The 16,694-nt window shown below is 40.1% G+C and overlaps 1 protein-coding gene across 1 annotated transcript in view; it reads right to left on the bottom strand.

Moving 5' to 3' along the window:
• EP300 (E1A binding protein p300) overlaps window positions 1-16,694 on the bottom strand; it is an 82,141-nt gene that overhangs the window by 18,442 nt on the left and 47,005 nt on the right. The window contains exons 11-19 of the mRNA XM_042947926.1: window positions 12,884-12,961; window positions 11,318-11,427; window positions 8,902-9,039; window positions 7,700-8,137; window positions 6,284-6,463; window positions 5,922-6,066; window positions 3,971-4,089; window positions 2,337-2,576; window positions 1,399-1,487 (exon numbers count right to left, since the gene is read on the bottom strand). Coding sequence (XP_042803860.1) covers window positions 1,399-1,487; window positions 2,337-2,576; window positions 3,971-4,089; window positions 5,922-6,066; window positions 6,284-6,463; window positions 7,700-8,137; window positions 8,902-9,039; window positions 11,318-11,427; window positions 12,884-12,961 — 1,537 coding nt within the window. The remainder of the gene's footprint in view (window positions 1-1,398; window positions 1,488-2,336; window positions 2,577-3,970; window positions 4,090-5,921; window positions 6,067-6,283; window positions 6,464-7,699; window positions 8,138-8,901; window positions 9,040-11,317; window positions 11,428-12,883; window positions 12,962-16,694) is intronic.

The following is a 16,694-nucleotide window of genomic DNA, read 5'->3' as shown; positions in this document are numbered from 1 at the left end:
AACAAAAAATTCACTACGAATACAAGATCAGGAAGCAATTACCTAAAACCAACCCTGGGTTGAAAAAAAACCCACAAAATTTCTTTTTGCTTCCCAAGGAAGGCATATAAGTTTAAAAAATTCTCTATTTTTCAATGAAAAATCTGCACAAGTGCTTAAATATGGATCGTAGCCATCAACTGACATAGTTTAAAAGGCAAGAAAGAAAGGCAGTGGTGTGTGCAGGCACATGATGACATGTTCTGGATACAAAGATTACGAACACTGTAGATTCATGTTAAAAACTCCAAACTGGTATAAATGTCAAGACTGCAGCATGAGAAGAACTTCATGCCGGTTGTTAACTTGTTTTTTTAAAATGCAAGTGCTTTTAACAACTTGAGGGTTTTTCCCAGGTATTAAGAATGAAAAACTATGGATTCTAATGATTACAACAAACTATTAGGAGAGTGCACCTTTTGGTCATCAAAACAAAAAGTTCAAGCGACTTTTTCAAAGCTGGAAATGCATCTGTAGCACACAAGTTCAGCAAAAACCACCACCATGAGCTTGGTTTTATTAAAAGATATTAACTGCCCAGCTTTGTTATTACCGTTTCAGAGCCCCCAGTAAACATTCTGTGCATGTTATATTGTAGGCTAATTAATGAATCTAGGAGACAGATCTTAGTTAAAATAGATTACTGAATGCCATCTCTGGGATTACAGCCATTGTTTGGGCAGGAGAAGATAAAGCAGGGGCACCTAATTTATTACAACTCTACCATCCACTGTCATATGCAAGTCTTTTTAAGTAAGTCTGGTGCAGACCTATTTTTGGAGGTACTCCTTTTTATATGGTTAACCCGGGCAAAGCAGAAACTCTGAATCCTGTTTTCAAATGCTCTGAGAAGAACAATTTATGGAGAGGCTGCACACAAAAATGAAACATATCCCAAATGATACAGCTGGCTAACAAACTTTTGGTTAAAAGTTTGTGGATAGTTTTTGGGAAAGGTGATAGCAGCAGTTTCATGGACAAGAAAACACTAATTCGTTCACAAATTTTCTCAGTTTGCCTCAGGCTGTGGTAAGCTGTGAACAGAAATGGGAAAGAGAAGCGGGGGCCAGGATGTAATCCCATCTATGGCACCAACTCTGTGAGCTGCTTAACCTCCCAAGGCTTAGAGTTCCTGCCTTATAAAAAATAAGGGGCCAGATAACTGACAGAAGGCTACTTCCTGCTAGAAAACTACACTAATTCTGCAAAAAAGGCAGAATGCTAGGATCAGAACTTGTGCTGTACAGCTGTTTTCAAGCAAGGTACACATGACCACGAATGTATGTGTGCTGGTCCATCCGCATGCAGTCCCTGGACACACGGATACACGGACCATGGTCCACACATAGTTGAGCTTACCTGTTCTGGTAACTGTAGTAAGTGGCATCACGAGGGATTGTGCATAACTGTTTGCCATAGCAACAGAGTGTCTGTGGAGAGAACTCCAACTGCAACAGAAACCATTTGTTAAATAGTACACACACCTGCAAGACAAGCTAGAATATTTACACTGGCAAATCGGAAACAAAAGTCAGTGAATTCTTAGTTCTCATTTATGTAACGAGCTATTTCAGTTTCCAAGGCAATACACAGAACCACAACCATTCTAGTTGACTATACTATAGCAGTCCCACTGATCCACAGGCAGAGACCATTAGTAGATGCCTAAGATTGTGGACCGCACCAAACCCTATACATACTGTGGTTTTCCCTATACGTACGTAACTATGACAGAGTTAACTTACAAATTTGGCACAGTAAGAGATTAATAACTAGTAATAAAATAGAACAATTACAATAGCATACTGTAATAAAAGTTACGTGATTGTGGCCTCTCTCAGTATCTTACTGCACTGTACCCACCCTTCTTGTGATGACAGAAGATCTAATGCCTAGGTGATGAGATGAAGGGACATGAACGATGGAGGCACTGTAATGTAGCATAAACGATATTGACCTTTTGACAATACGTCAGAAGATGAATCTCTGCTTCTGGACCATGGTTGACTGAGATGGTGGGAAGTGAAACCACAGGTAAGGAGAGACTACGGTACAGTATTATGGCACCACTCTGAGGTAGGCTTAGCAGTCATATCCTTCAGCCACTTAGCAAAAAAACTCAATGGGACAAGAGGAGCTACATGTGAACTGGTGTGCAAGAAAACAACAGTACGTGCCAGGCACTGTGCACCCATAGATAAGTAAGATCCAAAGCCCTATTATGAGTTTACAATCTGATGATTCAGGATTCTATTAGTCAAGTTTTCAATAATTCTTACCATGCAAAAATTTCTTACCTTTCTGCCACAACAATATCCAAGGCTTTGCATTACTGGGTCAATTTCTTGTTCAAAGACCTCAGACAGCTTGGAGCAGTATTTGTACACCCGTGATGTTTTCCGATTATACAACCAGGCATTGTTGAACATAAGCCAAATGTCATCCACATACTGCCAGGGCTCCTGATACTGTCCAGTGTCTAACTTCCTCTTGATGGTGGAAAGATCCATGGGGCTTTTCACAATATCAAAGTAATCCTAGAAGGGTAAGTGACACCAAGCAACATTACCCCAAAGTCTCAGTATATTTAAGGTAGATGGTGTGTCTTCCTGTAATCATTGATTTTCCAGAAAAGTTAAGTCGCTGTCCTGACTATATGTCCAAGGAATTAAGTTGATACCTATCACTTCTTTAAATTATTAGGCTACAGAGATATGAAGCAACTCAGAGGGCAGAAATAACAAGAGTCACTACATAAACTTTTCAGACAGCAGGCTGATGATCTACTAAAACAACTCCAGATACTTTACCACAGTGTATGTGTGATCCATTGAAACACCAAGAAGTAAAACAGCCTTAACATTTTAGTATTAAAAGGGGCCGACTCTTGAGAAAACTAAGCCCAGTGAACTTCAGTGATCTAAGGCCTCAAAAATATAGGAAGAAAGAAGTTCCTAATGAATTTTGCCCCTGTAAGCACTCCACTGCCTTATCCAATACCACCGACAAGCCTCAAATGAAGTGTGCCAGCGGTCTGGTGTGCAAAGGCAATTTTAAAAACAGAGGAAGTTAATTTGGTCCAGCTTTTCTACCAGAGCTACTGCTACTCAGGTGATAAAAATAAATAAGCCTACGACCCAGTAATCACGACCCTAGGTATATACCCCAAAGAAACAAAAACATATACCACACAAAAATTTTATACATGAATGTTCATTCACAGCAGCACTATCCTCAATAGCCCAAAAGTGTAAACAACTAAAATGTCCATCAACTAATGAATGGGTAACAAAAATGTGGTATCGCCGTACAATGGAGTATTGCTGAGCCATAAAAAGGAATCAAGTGCTGGTTCATGCTACATTATGAATGAACCCTGAAAGAAGTCAGTCACAAAGAAACACATACTATATAATTCCATTTAATGAAACATCCAGAATAAACAAATCCATAGAGACAGAAGTAGACTAGTGGTTGGATGGGGGAGGAAATGGGCATGAGGGCTCATGGACACAGGGATTCTTTTTTGGGGTGATGAAAATGATCCCAAGTTGACCGTGGTGATGGCTGCACAATTCTGTCAATACACAAAAATCAATGAATTGTACAGTTTGAGTGTCTTGAATAATATGTGAATTATACCTGAATAAAGCTGTTAACAAATTTAAAAAAAAAAAAAAAATCAAAAGTACCACCACAGGGGCACCTGGGTAGCTCAGTTGGTTAAGCGTCTGAGTCTTGATTTCGGTTCAGGTCACGATCTCAGTCAGGGGATCGAGCATGGCACAGCACTGGGGTCCATGCTGGGCATGGAGCCCGCTCAAGATTCTCTCCCCCACTTTCCCTCTGCTCCTCCCTCAACTCACCTGCATGAACACTAAAAAAAAAAAAAAAAAAGAAAAAAGAAAAAAAAATACCACCACATACTTACAGGGATTCCTAGAAGTTGAGGGTCCACAGGTTGACGAAAGGGAAGGGATTCTGGATCCTGTCGGTAAAGTGCCTCCAATGTTGGCATCAGTGCCTGTCGTAACTCTTCTGGCTTAAAAACTTAAGAGCACAATTGAAATTAGTTATCAATTAAGTAAAAGAAAAAGAAAACGCTCAAGCTGAAGCTATTAAAACAAATCTCAAGAGCCACAAAACACAAAACTGCCTATACCGTCTCCACGGAAATACCACTTACAGCACACTTCCTATTTCTAATTTTTGGTCCACATCAGGTAGCGCCTTTGAATGGTGTCAGGTAGACACCATGTCTAGTCAGCTTTAAATACCCTAAACAGCTCAGCTACTTTTTAATCAGAAATTCAGTTAAAATAGTCTTGACCAAGTAGAAACAGCATCCTAAGCATTCCAGAAATTTATGAAGACACTGGTCAAAAAAAATTCCAAAATATATTAGTGATGGCAGGGGAGAGGGGAGTGTGCTGTCAAAGAAGGACAGAAAGAGGTCCTCACTCATGAGAAGAGTATATAACAAGTCAGAAGACCTGATACTGTCTCACCACTAAAGGAATCAGAACCCCTGGTGGGAAGAGTCCCTCATTAAACTGCTTGATGTTTTAGAGCTTAGGAGGAATACATATATTTATTATCTTAATGACAAATGGTAGGTTCAAGTCTAAACAAAGAGAGAACTAAATTATTATTGCCCAAACAACAGACTCAACTGATCAAATTTCTTTCCAGTGTACTTGGGTATGTTTCTAAAGTCAGGAAAGATTTGCTGGTGTGTCCCAAATGGAATTAATTTAAGCTATTATTTAAGAAGCTACTCTTAAGGGTCCAGGTTTGAGCTTTAAAACACTCTGAGCAGAGGCCCTGTTATTTCTTCTGTTTACAAAATAATTTTATCTTCAAGATAGCTTATTTGTTAGTACTTTAGATATTTTTCACTTCATAGTGGGGCAGCCATGAAAAAAATTAAACGGATGGGAGAGGATTCTTTGTTTCTCATATCTGGTTGTGCTCAAAAGAACAAAGTTGAACAAACTTGTGAAATTAGCCGTTTTAAAGACAGATTCCTAACAGTGAGATTGGGTTCCTTGCAGCCTACCTTAAAATACACCTTGATTATATAAACCTTATTTAAATCCAAGTAAATTTTTAACCCCAACATTTTAAGTTGCATTGTATTAATGGAACACCTTTATATACAGCATCTTTAGGAGCCAGCAGATTCCTCCCTTGAAAGAAGCCCTACCTGTGCCATAGAGGGTGTCACTAGAGCCCTAAGAAGTCCTAGTCCCAAAGTTGGTAAATCAATTTCTGTGGGAATTAAACAGAGTCTAACACTCTGTACTAAGCTGAGCTGCTTGCTCGGTTTGACTCATTAATATTTAGGAGCTGGCTGGGAGCAGAATGAAATTGGTCTGCCTGGGTTCACTTAACCAGCTGAGTGAGCTGGGGCAAGCTACTTAACCTTGCACAGCCTCAGGTTTTCAGTAACTGCCCAGAGTTGTTGTAAAGTTAGTAGATGGGAGAGTACAGGTGTGTGGCATGGTACCTGGCGCATACAGTAGGCTGACAATACGTAGTACTATTTATTATCGCTGCTACTATTTCTTGCGTTTTAGTCAAGGGTACGTAACAATTTCTTCCTCTGAAGAAAAGACAATTTTGAGAGGTTGTTAAACACCCAACCCTGGAGAAAGGAAGGGTGTGACTGACCCAGTGACCGCAGGAAGCAAATATACCTACCACAGGAAAGACAAAGTCTTCTCCAACACCAGTAATAACACAGAGACCAGGCCAAAAGGGCTCCAAGCTTAATGAAATCACATCAAAGTCAATTTCTGAGACCAAGAACCCGACCCCATCTATTCAAAGTTTGTGTTTTTTCCCCTGCCTCCAGGACCAAGAGAGCCTAAGAGACCTACTCTTCTTCTTTGACTGTCCCGGGGCTGGAGATGACTGGGTAGCCGAAGTACTCGGCTGGTCTTCCTCTTCTTTTGTTTCAGTTTTTAACTCCGTGCCTCTCTCCTCTGTTTCTGTAGGTTCCATTTTACAGTCTTCTGCTTTAGTCTGAAAGACAAGGTGAAATTTTTATTATTCCAGAGACTTGTCACCAGGAAGCAGTAAGATCACCATCTTATTTACTCTCTCCTGTGGACAAATGCCTTTCTCGTGTGGAAATCATGAAATGAGACCCAGTTACCAGAGTACTTTCCTGTAACAGGTTTCGTGGGGTCCCTAGACAGAGGTGCTACCCGAGTAACAGCGGCCACTGCCCTGCCCTCACCTCTGGGATGTCCTCCGGCTGCGCATCTGCCGGTTCTGGTTGGTCCACTTCCATCTTAGCCTCCATTCTCACTTCCTGTGAAGGCTGCTTCTCGGGAACGGTCTGAGAATTCACTTCTGTGCTGCTAGTAGATGGAGGGTTCGATACCTGCCCTTCAATGCTTACAGCTGGCTGGGAAAGCTGGACAGAAAAGAGGGGGGAAAAACACAAAAGTCTGCCACGTACACAACCAGAATTCAAGCTCCGCGTCAGGATGGTATGATTAACCACCTATTTTGAGGCTAGTATCATTCTGTTCGTTTATGGTGCTTTCGTGTACTCGGCCTATTTCACTCCCTTGAAGTAAACTGTGCTTAAGAACAAGAGACTGAGGACTCGCAAAGGCCGACTGGCTGCTGTACTAAGAGAGCCCGCACTGGCTGTCATTCTGTGGCAGTGCGGGAGGGATGGGGTCGTAGAGCTGACTGCCTCCGAAGAGCTCACGTTTACAGAGAAGTGGAAAGAAAAGAAGCATGACTGGCTATTTTGTTTTGTTTTGAACTTATCAGCGGGAAAAGCTGCAAATGTACAGAAGTAGAATAAAATGAACTCCCACACTCACCACGTTTTAACGGGATAACTGGTAATTTCTTTATCCTAAGTCTTCCAATAAGAAACCTCATACCGGGTAGTTAGTATTTTCAGGAACTACCTGAATCAAAAGCTCCCTTTGTGCACTCTGCCGTTCCTCACCTATCAGAGGCTGGGATGAACCAGTTGCTTACTTATGGTGTTTTACGAAGTAGCTGTGACTCATGGGACTTCTTGGTTTACTAACAGGACAGAAACTAAAATATTAAGTATCAGTTAACAAGTAGAAAGTTCTATGCCCTGACACAGAGAATTGGTAACGATGTAACTATAGATGTGAACTTGCATTTCTGCTACATACATAATGAGCCTCTCACAAGAAAGTTACAGAGTGTTTCAGACCCATACTTTTCTCATTTTAGGTCATGATTTTCTAACCTTGGCTCGGACCACAGACATTCATAGATCCATGGTTTTGTTTGTTTGCTCTCAAATATTACAGGTCAGACTGTCTGAAAAAAGATTCTTTAAAATATATAAAATTTACGTGGTGTACTAAAAATACTATGGATTCTTTCTGCTTGCCACCCCACTTACATGCCTGTAAGCCTTGGAGTATGAGACAAAATACACCACAGTCAACATCGGACCTAAACAAAACCTTTGAGCTCCCTCCATGCTAGGTACTACAATGGCAAGAACAGGAAGGAAAAGAAAGTCCCTAACTACAGAGAGATTCTGGTCTAACTGGGGAGACGGCACAATACAGAATACAAACCGCACATAAATAATCTAACACTAGGGTACAGCTAGAAGGATTCTGCCAAAACACGTGTCTCTGCTTACTGGAGTTGCAGGCTGCGGAGGCAGCAGCGGTGCCGTTGGGGTGGGAACAGATGCTGCTGTACTCTGCTGTGAGAGAGGCTGCTGCTGCGGCTGGTCGGCGGAAGGGGCAGCAGGAAGTGAAGGTTGAACTTGGGGAGGGAGTTGCGTTGGTGGCGGTGTAGGTGTCTGCCTTGGAGGTGGATGGAGAGCTTGGGTCTGTGGCCCAGGCGGCATGGCTGGAGGTGTAGGAACAGGGGCTGGAATTGCTGTTGCTGGTGGCTGCTGAGCCCCTATGCTTGGGGGAGTGTGGTGAGGCGTGGGGGTGCGACTAGGTACTGGAGAGGGTGAATTCTGATGCAGAGCTGATTGAGGGAGAGGGGGACAGTGAATGTGGCTCCCTTGAGACCCTGGAGGCATTATAGGAGAATTCACAGGGCAGGAAGAACTGGACATCTGTGCCTGTTAAATGAGAAACAGAACAAGATGACAACTCAGAACACAATGCAAGAAGTAATTACATAGGCAGCCTATATGCAATATGCTTCCACTTCAAAATATGTCAAAAATCTTGTTACTGGGGGCATGTCTTCAGATAATCCAACCAATGTAGTATTTAATTAAGTAGGCTTCAAAAAAACCCACTAGAATGGCCACAGCCACTGTAGGGGCACGGGACAGTTGAGTCCACAGTATTTTCTGCCTGGCTCTGCTCTCTTCAGTCACAGTTCTTTTGCATTAAAATTCTAAGATTTCATTTTAAAAAGTGTATGCTACTTTAACAAATGGTTACAACTATCAACTTAATCTATTTTGTTTGTAACAATTAGTAGCATTGCTATGTCATAGTAATCTCATGTTCAGAATTCATTTTAAAAAGTGTTCGCTACTTTAACAAATGGTTACAACTATCAGTTTAACCTATTTTGTTTGTAACAATTAGTAGCATTGCTATGTCATGGTAATCTCATGTTCAGAATTCATTTTAAAAAGTGTTCGCTACTTTAACAAATGGTTACAACTATCAATTTAATCTATTTTGTTTGTAACAATTAGTAGCATTGTTATGTCATGGTAAACTCATGTTCAGAATACCATATGTCCATAATTGTTATTAAAAACTTTAAAAAAAAAAACATCTATTTTGACCCATTATTTGTTGCCAGATCAAGAGAAGTTTCAAGGATCACAAAAACAAGTAAAAAAAACCCATCCGTGGGACATACTTGAGACACCGGTGCCTGACCGCCAGACGGAGCCAAAGGCATATTCGTTACATTCATTCCCTGTGTTGAGAACTGAGTCTGGGGAAGGAACTGGCTCTGGCTGGAAGGCTGCTGCATGCGAGGCCCATAGCCCATTGGCTGCAGAGGGGGGAAAGAATGAACACAGAGCACCAAATTGCTTCATTGTGGTTATTCTACTACAGCCAGAATCCCCAACTACTCTGGTTCTGCTGAGGGGAAGGTGGGGTAGGAAAGGAAGAAAGTGTGCAACATTGGACTCTCATGCAAAGATAGTGGAGAACACCCTCAAAGCTGACCAAGGCCTACTCTAAAGCAATTACAGGAGGTTACACACAAACCGATTCTCCCAATACACAAATGCACCTGACAAGGTACAGAAGTAACTGCTTTTGCATATTGTTTGTTAAGTGATCATGAACTACAACTTCACGAGGTCTTTGCTCATGTCATGATATTGTAACATCACAAATTATAAGACTCCATAATCGGTACAATTAAAATCTTACAAAAGCTGTGGCTGAACTTGGTAGCATTCATGGTCCACAAACACTTGAGGACTGTTACATCTCTTTCTTTTTATTTTTGGTGAAAACATGTTTATAGTAGCTTTATTCATAATGGTCAACAACTGGAAATATTCGAAATGTCCATCAATAGCAAAGAATAAACAAATTGTGGCACACTCACAAAATGGAATACTACTCAGCAATAAAAAATGGGATTACTGGGTGGCCTGGATGGCTCAGTTGGTTAAGCGTCCAACATCGGCTCAGGTCATGATCTCATGGCTTATGAGTGTGAGCCCCACATCAGGCTCTGTGTTGACCGCTCAGAACCTGGGGCCTGCTTTGGATTTTGTGTCTCCCTCTCTCTCTCTGCCCCTCTCCCACTCACGCACTTTCTCTCAAAAATAAATGTTAAAAAATTTTTTTTTAAATGAATTATTGATATAAACAACAGTGTAGGTGAACATCAAAACCATCATGTTGTGCCAAAAAGGTCAGACACAATACAGTACATCTGAATGATCCCATTTATATGAAGTTAAGAAACAAGTAAAGCTAATCCACGTTACAGAAATCATGGTATCCATTGTCTAAAGGGGATAGGAATTAAGTAGAAGGAGGCATGAGGGTACTCTCCAGTGGAAATGTGCTTTATCTTGAGGACTGTTACATTTCATGTCTAAAATCCACCCCCCCCCACAAATACAGGCCTTTAATAGAGAAATTATGAAATACCAAAGGCCAAAAACTTCACCAAACATTTAAAAAAAAAAAAAAAGGTAACAATCCTCAAGTATTTGTGGACCATGAATGCTACCAAGTTCAGCCACAGCTTTTGTATACAGCATTGGCACAACAATAAGATATTTATCTTATAATGATGGCAGTATGGCACCAAGACATGCTAGACAACTCCAAAATGGCTCGAGGATTAGAGGCGCTAGCTAATTCTCAAAGGGCTAGGATTGGGGTTAACATGGAAAGGTGGACTGCATAAGGAGCAGTGAGATGCTCAGAGTCCCTCTTCTCCAGTGTCTAGAACCAAGCAATTGTTCCTCCATCGTTCTTGCAAAAGACAGTTTCCTACCTGGGTAGGCTGTATGTTTGATGAGCATTATAAAAGAGAGAGGACTATCAAAGTGTGCAGACTACTAAACAATGAGACTCCAGGGAAAGGTGACTGGATGCTCTTATGAGTTTTCTAGTACTAGGACTATGAATAGTACTTGGAAACAAAATTTTTTTAAGTGTTTATTTTACACAGATTATAATCAAGAGAGTTAACTATATTGGATCCTATAATACATACACTTTAGAAACTTGGTTTTTCATTTAAGGCTGTGAACAGCTTTTATGCCAACATGTAAGTTCTGAAATTATTGCTTGTAGAGCATTACAATTTATGAATGTACCATAATTTAACCATTGTGAATCCCCTACTGCACATTCAGGATGCCACTTTTTTTTTCCCCCCAAAACAGAGTATACAAGATCCTTAACATGAATTTTCTCCAAATGATATCCTTTTGGTATCTTAGTGATGATTTCTTTAGGATACATTTCTAAAAACAATTTATAGGTAAAAGAGATAGATAAAAATTAGGGATTTTAGTATTTACTGCCTGCCTAATTATGGTATATGGTTTAGTTTTTTCCTACTCCACTTTAAAAAAATAACTACCCTCAACTCCAAAACACATATATAATCATTTATTAAGTGTATAATAAAGGCCAAATACAATAGAATTAGAGATAAAAATCTAGATTAAAGTACTCACTTATAATTAGCTATTTAAGCAACTATAAGCATTGTTTACAAAGTACAAACAGATAAAAAGGATTTTTAAATGTTAAAGGCCAAGATAATTACCCAAAGATGTCAAACTTACTGGGTTGAGAGTTCCAGGCTGAGCTAACTGTCCATGGTGCTGAAGAGGAGAGGTTTGCCGGGGTCCAATTGGGGGCTGGGGCATACTCATCTGGCCAAATTGATTCATACCTGTGAGTAAGTACAAAATATTAGATCTGAATGCCTTCATGGAATTGGAGAACTAAAGACAGAATTCTGATTCTGTGACATTTTATCAGGACAAATAAAGGAACCGGTTTTCAACTGTGAATGAATTGGTTCCATTTACAGCCACACTGTTACTTAACATAAGGTCTCTGAATAAAATTTTACAATTTAGAATAAAATCCATCTTGACTGGTTGTTTTTATTTTTAATAATTTTTTTTAAGTTTATGCATTTACTATTGACACAGAGAGCACAAAAGCTAGGCAGAGGCAGAGAGAGGGAGACACAGAATCTGAAGCAGGCTCCAGGCTCCAAGCTGTCAGCACACAATCCAACACAGAGCTCGAACCCACAGACCATTAGGTCATGACCTGAGCCAAAGTCAGACACCTAACCGACTGAGCCACCTAGGTGCCTGGACCAGTTGTTTTTTTAAAAAAAAAAAAAAAAAAAAAAAAAAAAAATTTTAGCATTTATTTATTATTGAGAGTTAGAGAGAGACAGTGCATGAGCATGGGAGGGGCAGAGAGAGAGGGAGACACAGAATCTGAAGCAGGCTCCAGGCTTTGAGCTGTCAGCACAAGCTTGATGCGGGCCTCAAACTCACAAACCGTGAGATCATGACCTGAGCTGAAGTTGGACGCTTAACCCACTAAGCCACCCAGGCGCCCTTGGACTGGTTGTTTTTAAATGGATGCTCAACCATTTCATGTCTTTGCCACCTGCCAGCCAAACTGTGTTCCACACCCTTCCTTTCTCCTTGGGCTCCAAATCCAAAATATGTTCTGATTTCTCAAGTAGGATACACACTGCTGGGCTGAGGCAGGAATTAAGGTGACAAGAATAGTATTTAAAAAAAAATTTTTTTTAATCTTTATTTTTGAGAGAGATACAGAGTGCAAACGGGGGAGGAGAAGAGAGAGAGGGAGACAGAATCCGAAGCAGACTCCAGGCTCTGAGCTGTCAGCACAGAGCCTGACACAGGGCTTGAACTCACACACTGCGAGATCATGACCTGAGCCGAAGTCAGATGATTAACCAACTGAACCACCCAGGCGCCCCAAGAATAATTTTATAGTACACCAGAGACTGTTTTAAAAAGCCATGGTTGGGCACCTTGGTGGCTCAGTCAGTTGAGCATCTGACTCTTGATTTTGGCTCAGGTCACGATCTCACAGTCTGTGGGGTCGAGCTCCACATTGGGTTCCACGATGACAGTGTGGAGCCTGCTTGTGATTCTCTCCCTCAAAACAAATAAACTTTGAAAATAAAAAAGCTATGGTGAGGGGCACTTGGCTGGCTCAGTTGGTAGAGCATGGGACTCTCGATCTCAGAGTCATGAATTCAAGCCCCATGTTGGATGTTGGACGTGGAGCTTACTCTGAAAAAAAAAAAAAGCCATGGTTAAATAAATATATGGATTTATTTCATAACTTACCAGGCTGTGGAGTTATCCGAGGCATCATCTGGTTTGGCACACTGCCACGGATCATAGATGGGTCAGGCAGAGGGCCATCTAGGGTAGAATAGAGAAATGGTTAGAAAATCATCTTTGGCAAGCGGCACTTTTGTTTAAAAAAAAACAAAACACAAAATATCTTTAGTAGTATCTTGAAAAATTCAGCCTGAATCTCCAAAGAATAAAGCTATGAATTTAGACAAGAACCTGAAGAAAACTGTTAGTTCTGGAATATAAGCCTCCAAATAATTACAGTATATCCTATGCTTTCTTTCAGTGCTGACAAGAAAATAATGTAAATTCTTAACTTTGAAGAAAAGAGAAAGGCTATTATAGCATTTAATATGCTACTATTTGACTAAACTGTTTGAATTAAGCTGTTTTTGGTTGTTATGCAGGAGAATGTCTTCAACAGACAGCTACAGATTTTGTTCAGTGACCAGATTTGATTGTGTACCCCAATAATAGGTGTTTTTATGCGCACAAACCCACTGTGAACACTGACTTTAAATAATTCAGGTACTCTATTGCTCTACATATTGTGCACACCTCTTAAATACAAAAGTAGAAAGAATTAAAAAAGACATCAATATGTAAACACGGTTGACCCTTGACCAACATTTGAACTCTGCAAGTCCACTTACATGTGGACTTTTTTGGCAAATGTGTATTTCTTATGATTCTTTCCTGCAGCTTATTTTTCTATAGGAACACAGTATTTAACATACTTAACAGGCAAAATATGTGTTATCTGTTTGTTATCCCTGAGGCTTCTGGTCAACAGATTTTTTTGGGAGTCAAAAGTTTTATGTGGATTTTAAACTGTGCAGGGGTTGGAGCCCCTAACCCCTTGGTTGTTTAAGGGTCAACTGTATGTAACTTCTAGTGTTTTCATGGATTATTTGCACATCTTCTAGCATAGACCTTCCAACTTTTCTCCACATCATCGTGTAGATCAAATAATATTTCTATAGCACCGTGGGAAAAGACAGGATGCTTGTAGTGACCCAACTCTGCCTTGGACACCTCCTGACCCAAAGTGCTACTGCACTCAAATCTCAGACACACTTGTGACGACTACGCTCTAAAGAGAAGCCTACAGTGTGCTATACTAACTAGTAACAGAAATGATCACACAACTAAGTGGGTTAGTGCAATTCAAGTTAACTAAATCCATCAAGATTTGCCACTAATATTGCTCCTAATAAAACTGTAATACAGTCAAATTGAATACTGGAGAGAATTCTGAACATTTATTCATATACTCTTTTATCCACAATTGTGCAAGATTTCTAAAAATTACATATATACCCTATGTTCACTATATAAAAATTAGAGAATAGAGATAAACCTGTATAGTTTTAATTTTCCACATGTATATTCATCTACACTTTACATAAAAGCAAAATTTTCACCTAATATACAAGGAACTTTTTTCCCTGTCAATAACACAGATAAGTGTTGCAAGCTAAATGCCAGCAGAGACCAGGCAGTCAGTACCAGTCAGTGGGAAAGACCAGGCATCTGAAACAGGGAAAAGGGAGCAACTGAGATGAAGTGGGAAAAGCACAACTATGATGACAAGCAGCCATTACTGTAGTGAGAGGCTGTGGTGCCGCTGTGGGGAAGACAGGGCCAAATATGCTAGATCCTTCCATCTCTAAAGAAACCAGGAATCTATGTATTTTTAAGTGTGGTTTTTTTTTTTTTTTTAAGTTTATTTATTGCAAGGAGGGGGGGTGGGGGGGGGTGGTGGAGAGTAGAGACAGAGGGAGACAGAATCCCAACCAGGTTCCGCATGGTCAGCGTGGAGCCCGATGTGGGGCTTGAACACATGAACGGTGAGATCATGACCTGAGCTGAAATCCAGAGTAGGACACTTAACTGAACCACCCAGGCACCCCTATGCAAAATCTTTTCAAATACATGAAAATATTCAGATGAAAAAACAAAAACCTAATTCTACTGCCTACAGCTGGCTCACTTTCATTTACAACTATAATGCACATGATGGTTTTTACTGACTGCATGGTATAAATGTGCAATGAAACCTACTGTGGGCCCAGGAGGCAGCTCTTAAATTTTATCATAAGGGGGGCACCTGGGTGGCTCGGTCAGTTGGGCGACTGACTTCAGCTCAAGTCATGATCTCACAGTTCATGAGTTCGAGCCCTGTGTCGGGCTCTGTGCTGACAGCTCAGAGCCTGGAGCTTGCTTCGGATTCTGTGTCTCCCCCTCTCTCTATCCCTCCCCTGCTCATGCTCTATGTCTGTTTCTCAATAATAAATAGATGTTAAAAATAAAAAAACTCTTAAAAAATTTTATCATAAGGAACATATGAACATTTGAAGAACATTTTGATGACAATTTTTATTTAGATAAAAAATATGTATATATACATATACACATAAAACCATTAATTAAAATGTTTATCATTCACATCTAGATAAATGCCCCAAGGCAAAATACACACCTAGATTGAACAAATTCCTTATAACACACAACACTAAATATATCCAAGTAAGCCTATCACCACCCCCTACCCCCCACCAAGCAACCAATATTAACAAATTAGCATTGGGGCACCTGGTTGTCTCAGTTAAGCATCTAACTCTTGATTTTGGCTCAGGTCATGATCTCATGGTTCATGAGATCAAGTCACACACTGGGCTCTGGGATGAGTGTGGGGCCTGCCTGGGATTTTCTCTCTCTCTCTCTCTCCACACACACACACACACACACACACACACACACCCCGCTGGTGCATGTGCTCTCTCAAAAAACAAAAAACAACCCCTCCTCCCATCCAACCACACAGATAATATACATACTTGTCAACTCTCAAAGTTTTTATGTTTGCAAAAAAAAAAAAAAAAAAAAAAAAAAAAAAATTGAGAAGTCAGCTACTTATTCAACCTCACTAATAATTAGGTTCATCATTTTCACATTACATATAATGTATATTGCTTATATTCACTTATTATAAACATCTTTCCAGGCCAATACAAATACCTACCATAGCCACCCTTTGATTATATAATGCATGCCCTTTACAAACAAAACAAACTTTACAGAAATATAAAAATTGGAAAGTTCAAGTCTTCTATATTCCTTCCTCTTACCCGTAATCATTTTCTCATGCAAATATATAAATGAGATAGAAATAAATCATACTCAGTATATCACATTAAATGAGTATGAAAACTGTGATATAATTGGTATCACATTCCATTAGTTTCAAGCGTACATGATTTGATATTTATACGTTACAAAAGATGACCACAGTACGTCTTTGTCAAGTTTTTTTTTCTTGTGATGAGAACTTTTAAGATATACTTTTATCAAGTTTCAAATGCCCAATACAGTATTATTTTTTTATTAAAAACATTAAAAAATTTTTTTTAATGTTTACTTTTGAGAGACTGAGCACAAGTGCGGGAGGAGCAAGCGAGAGAGACACACAAAATCCAAAGCAGGCACCAGGCTCTGAGCTGTCAGCAGAGCCCGATGTGGGGTTTGAGCCCATGAACCACAACATCATGACCTGACGCTTAACCGACTGAGCCACCCAGGTGCCCCTACGGTATTATTAACTACAGTCACCAAGTTGTATATTACACATCCTCAGGAGTTATTTATAACTGCAAGTTTGAACCTTTTGATCTCTTTTACATATTTCAGCCACCCCATACCGCTGCCATCCCTCCCTCCACCTGCCTCTGGCAACCACCAAACTGTTATCTAGAAGCTCATTTTTTTTAAGATTCCAAATTCTAGGGAAATCATATGC

The sequence above is a fragment of the Panthera leo genome, chromosome B4 (genome assembly GCF_018350215.1).
Source record: "Panthera leo isolate Ple1 chromosome B4, P.leo_Ple1_pat1.1, whole genome shotgun sequence".
Lineage (NCBI taxonomy): Eukaryota > Metazoa > Chordata > Mammalia > Carnivora > Felidae > Panthera > Panthera leo.
Note: the sequence above shows the minus strand (reverse complement) of the source record. Positions and strands in the feature narration are given on the sequence as shown.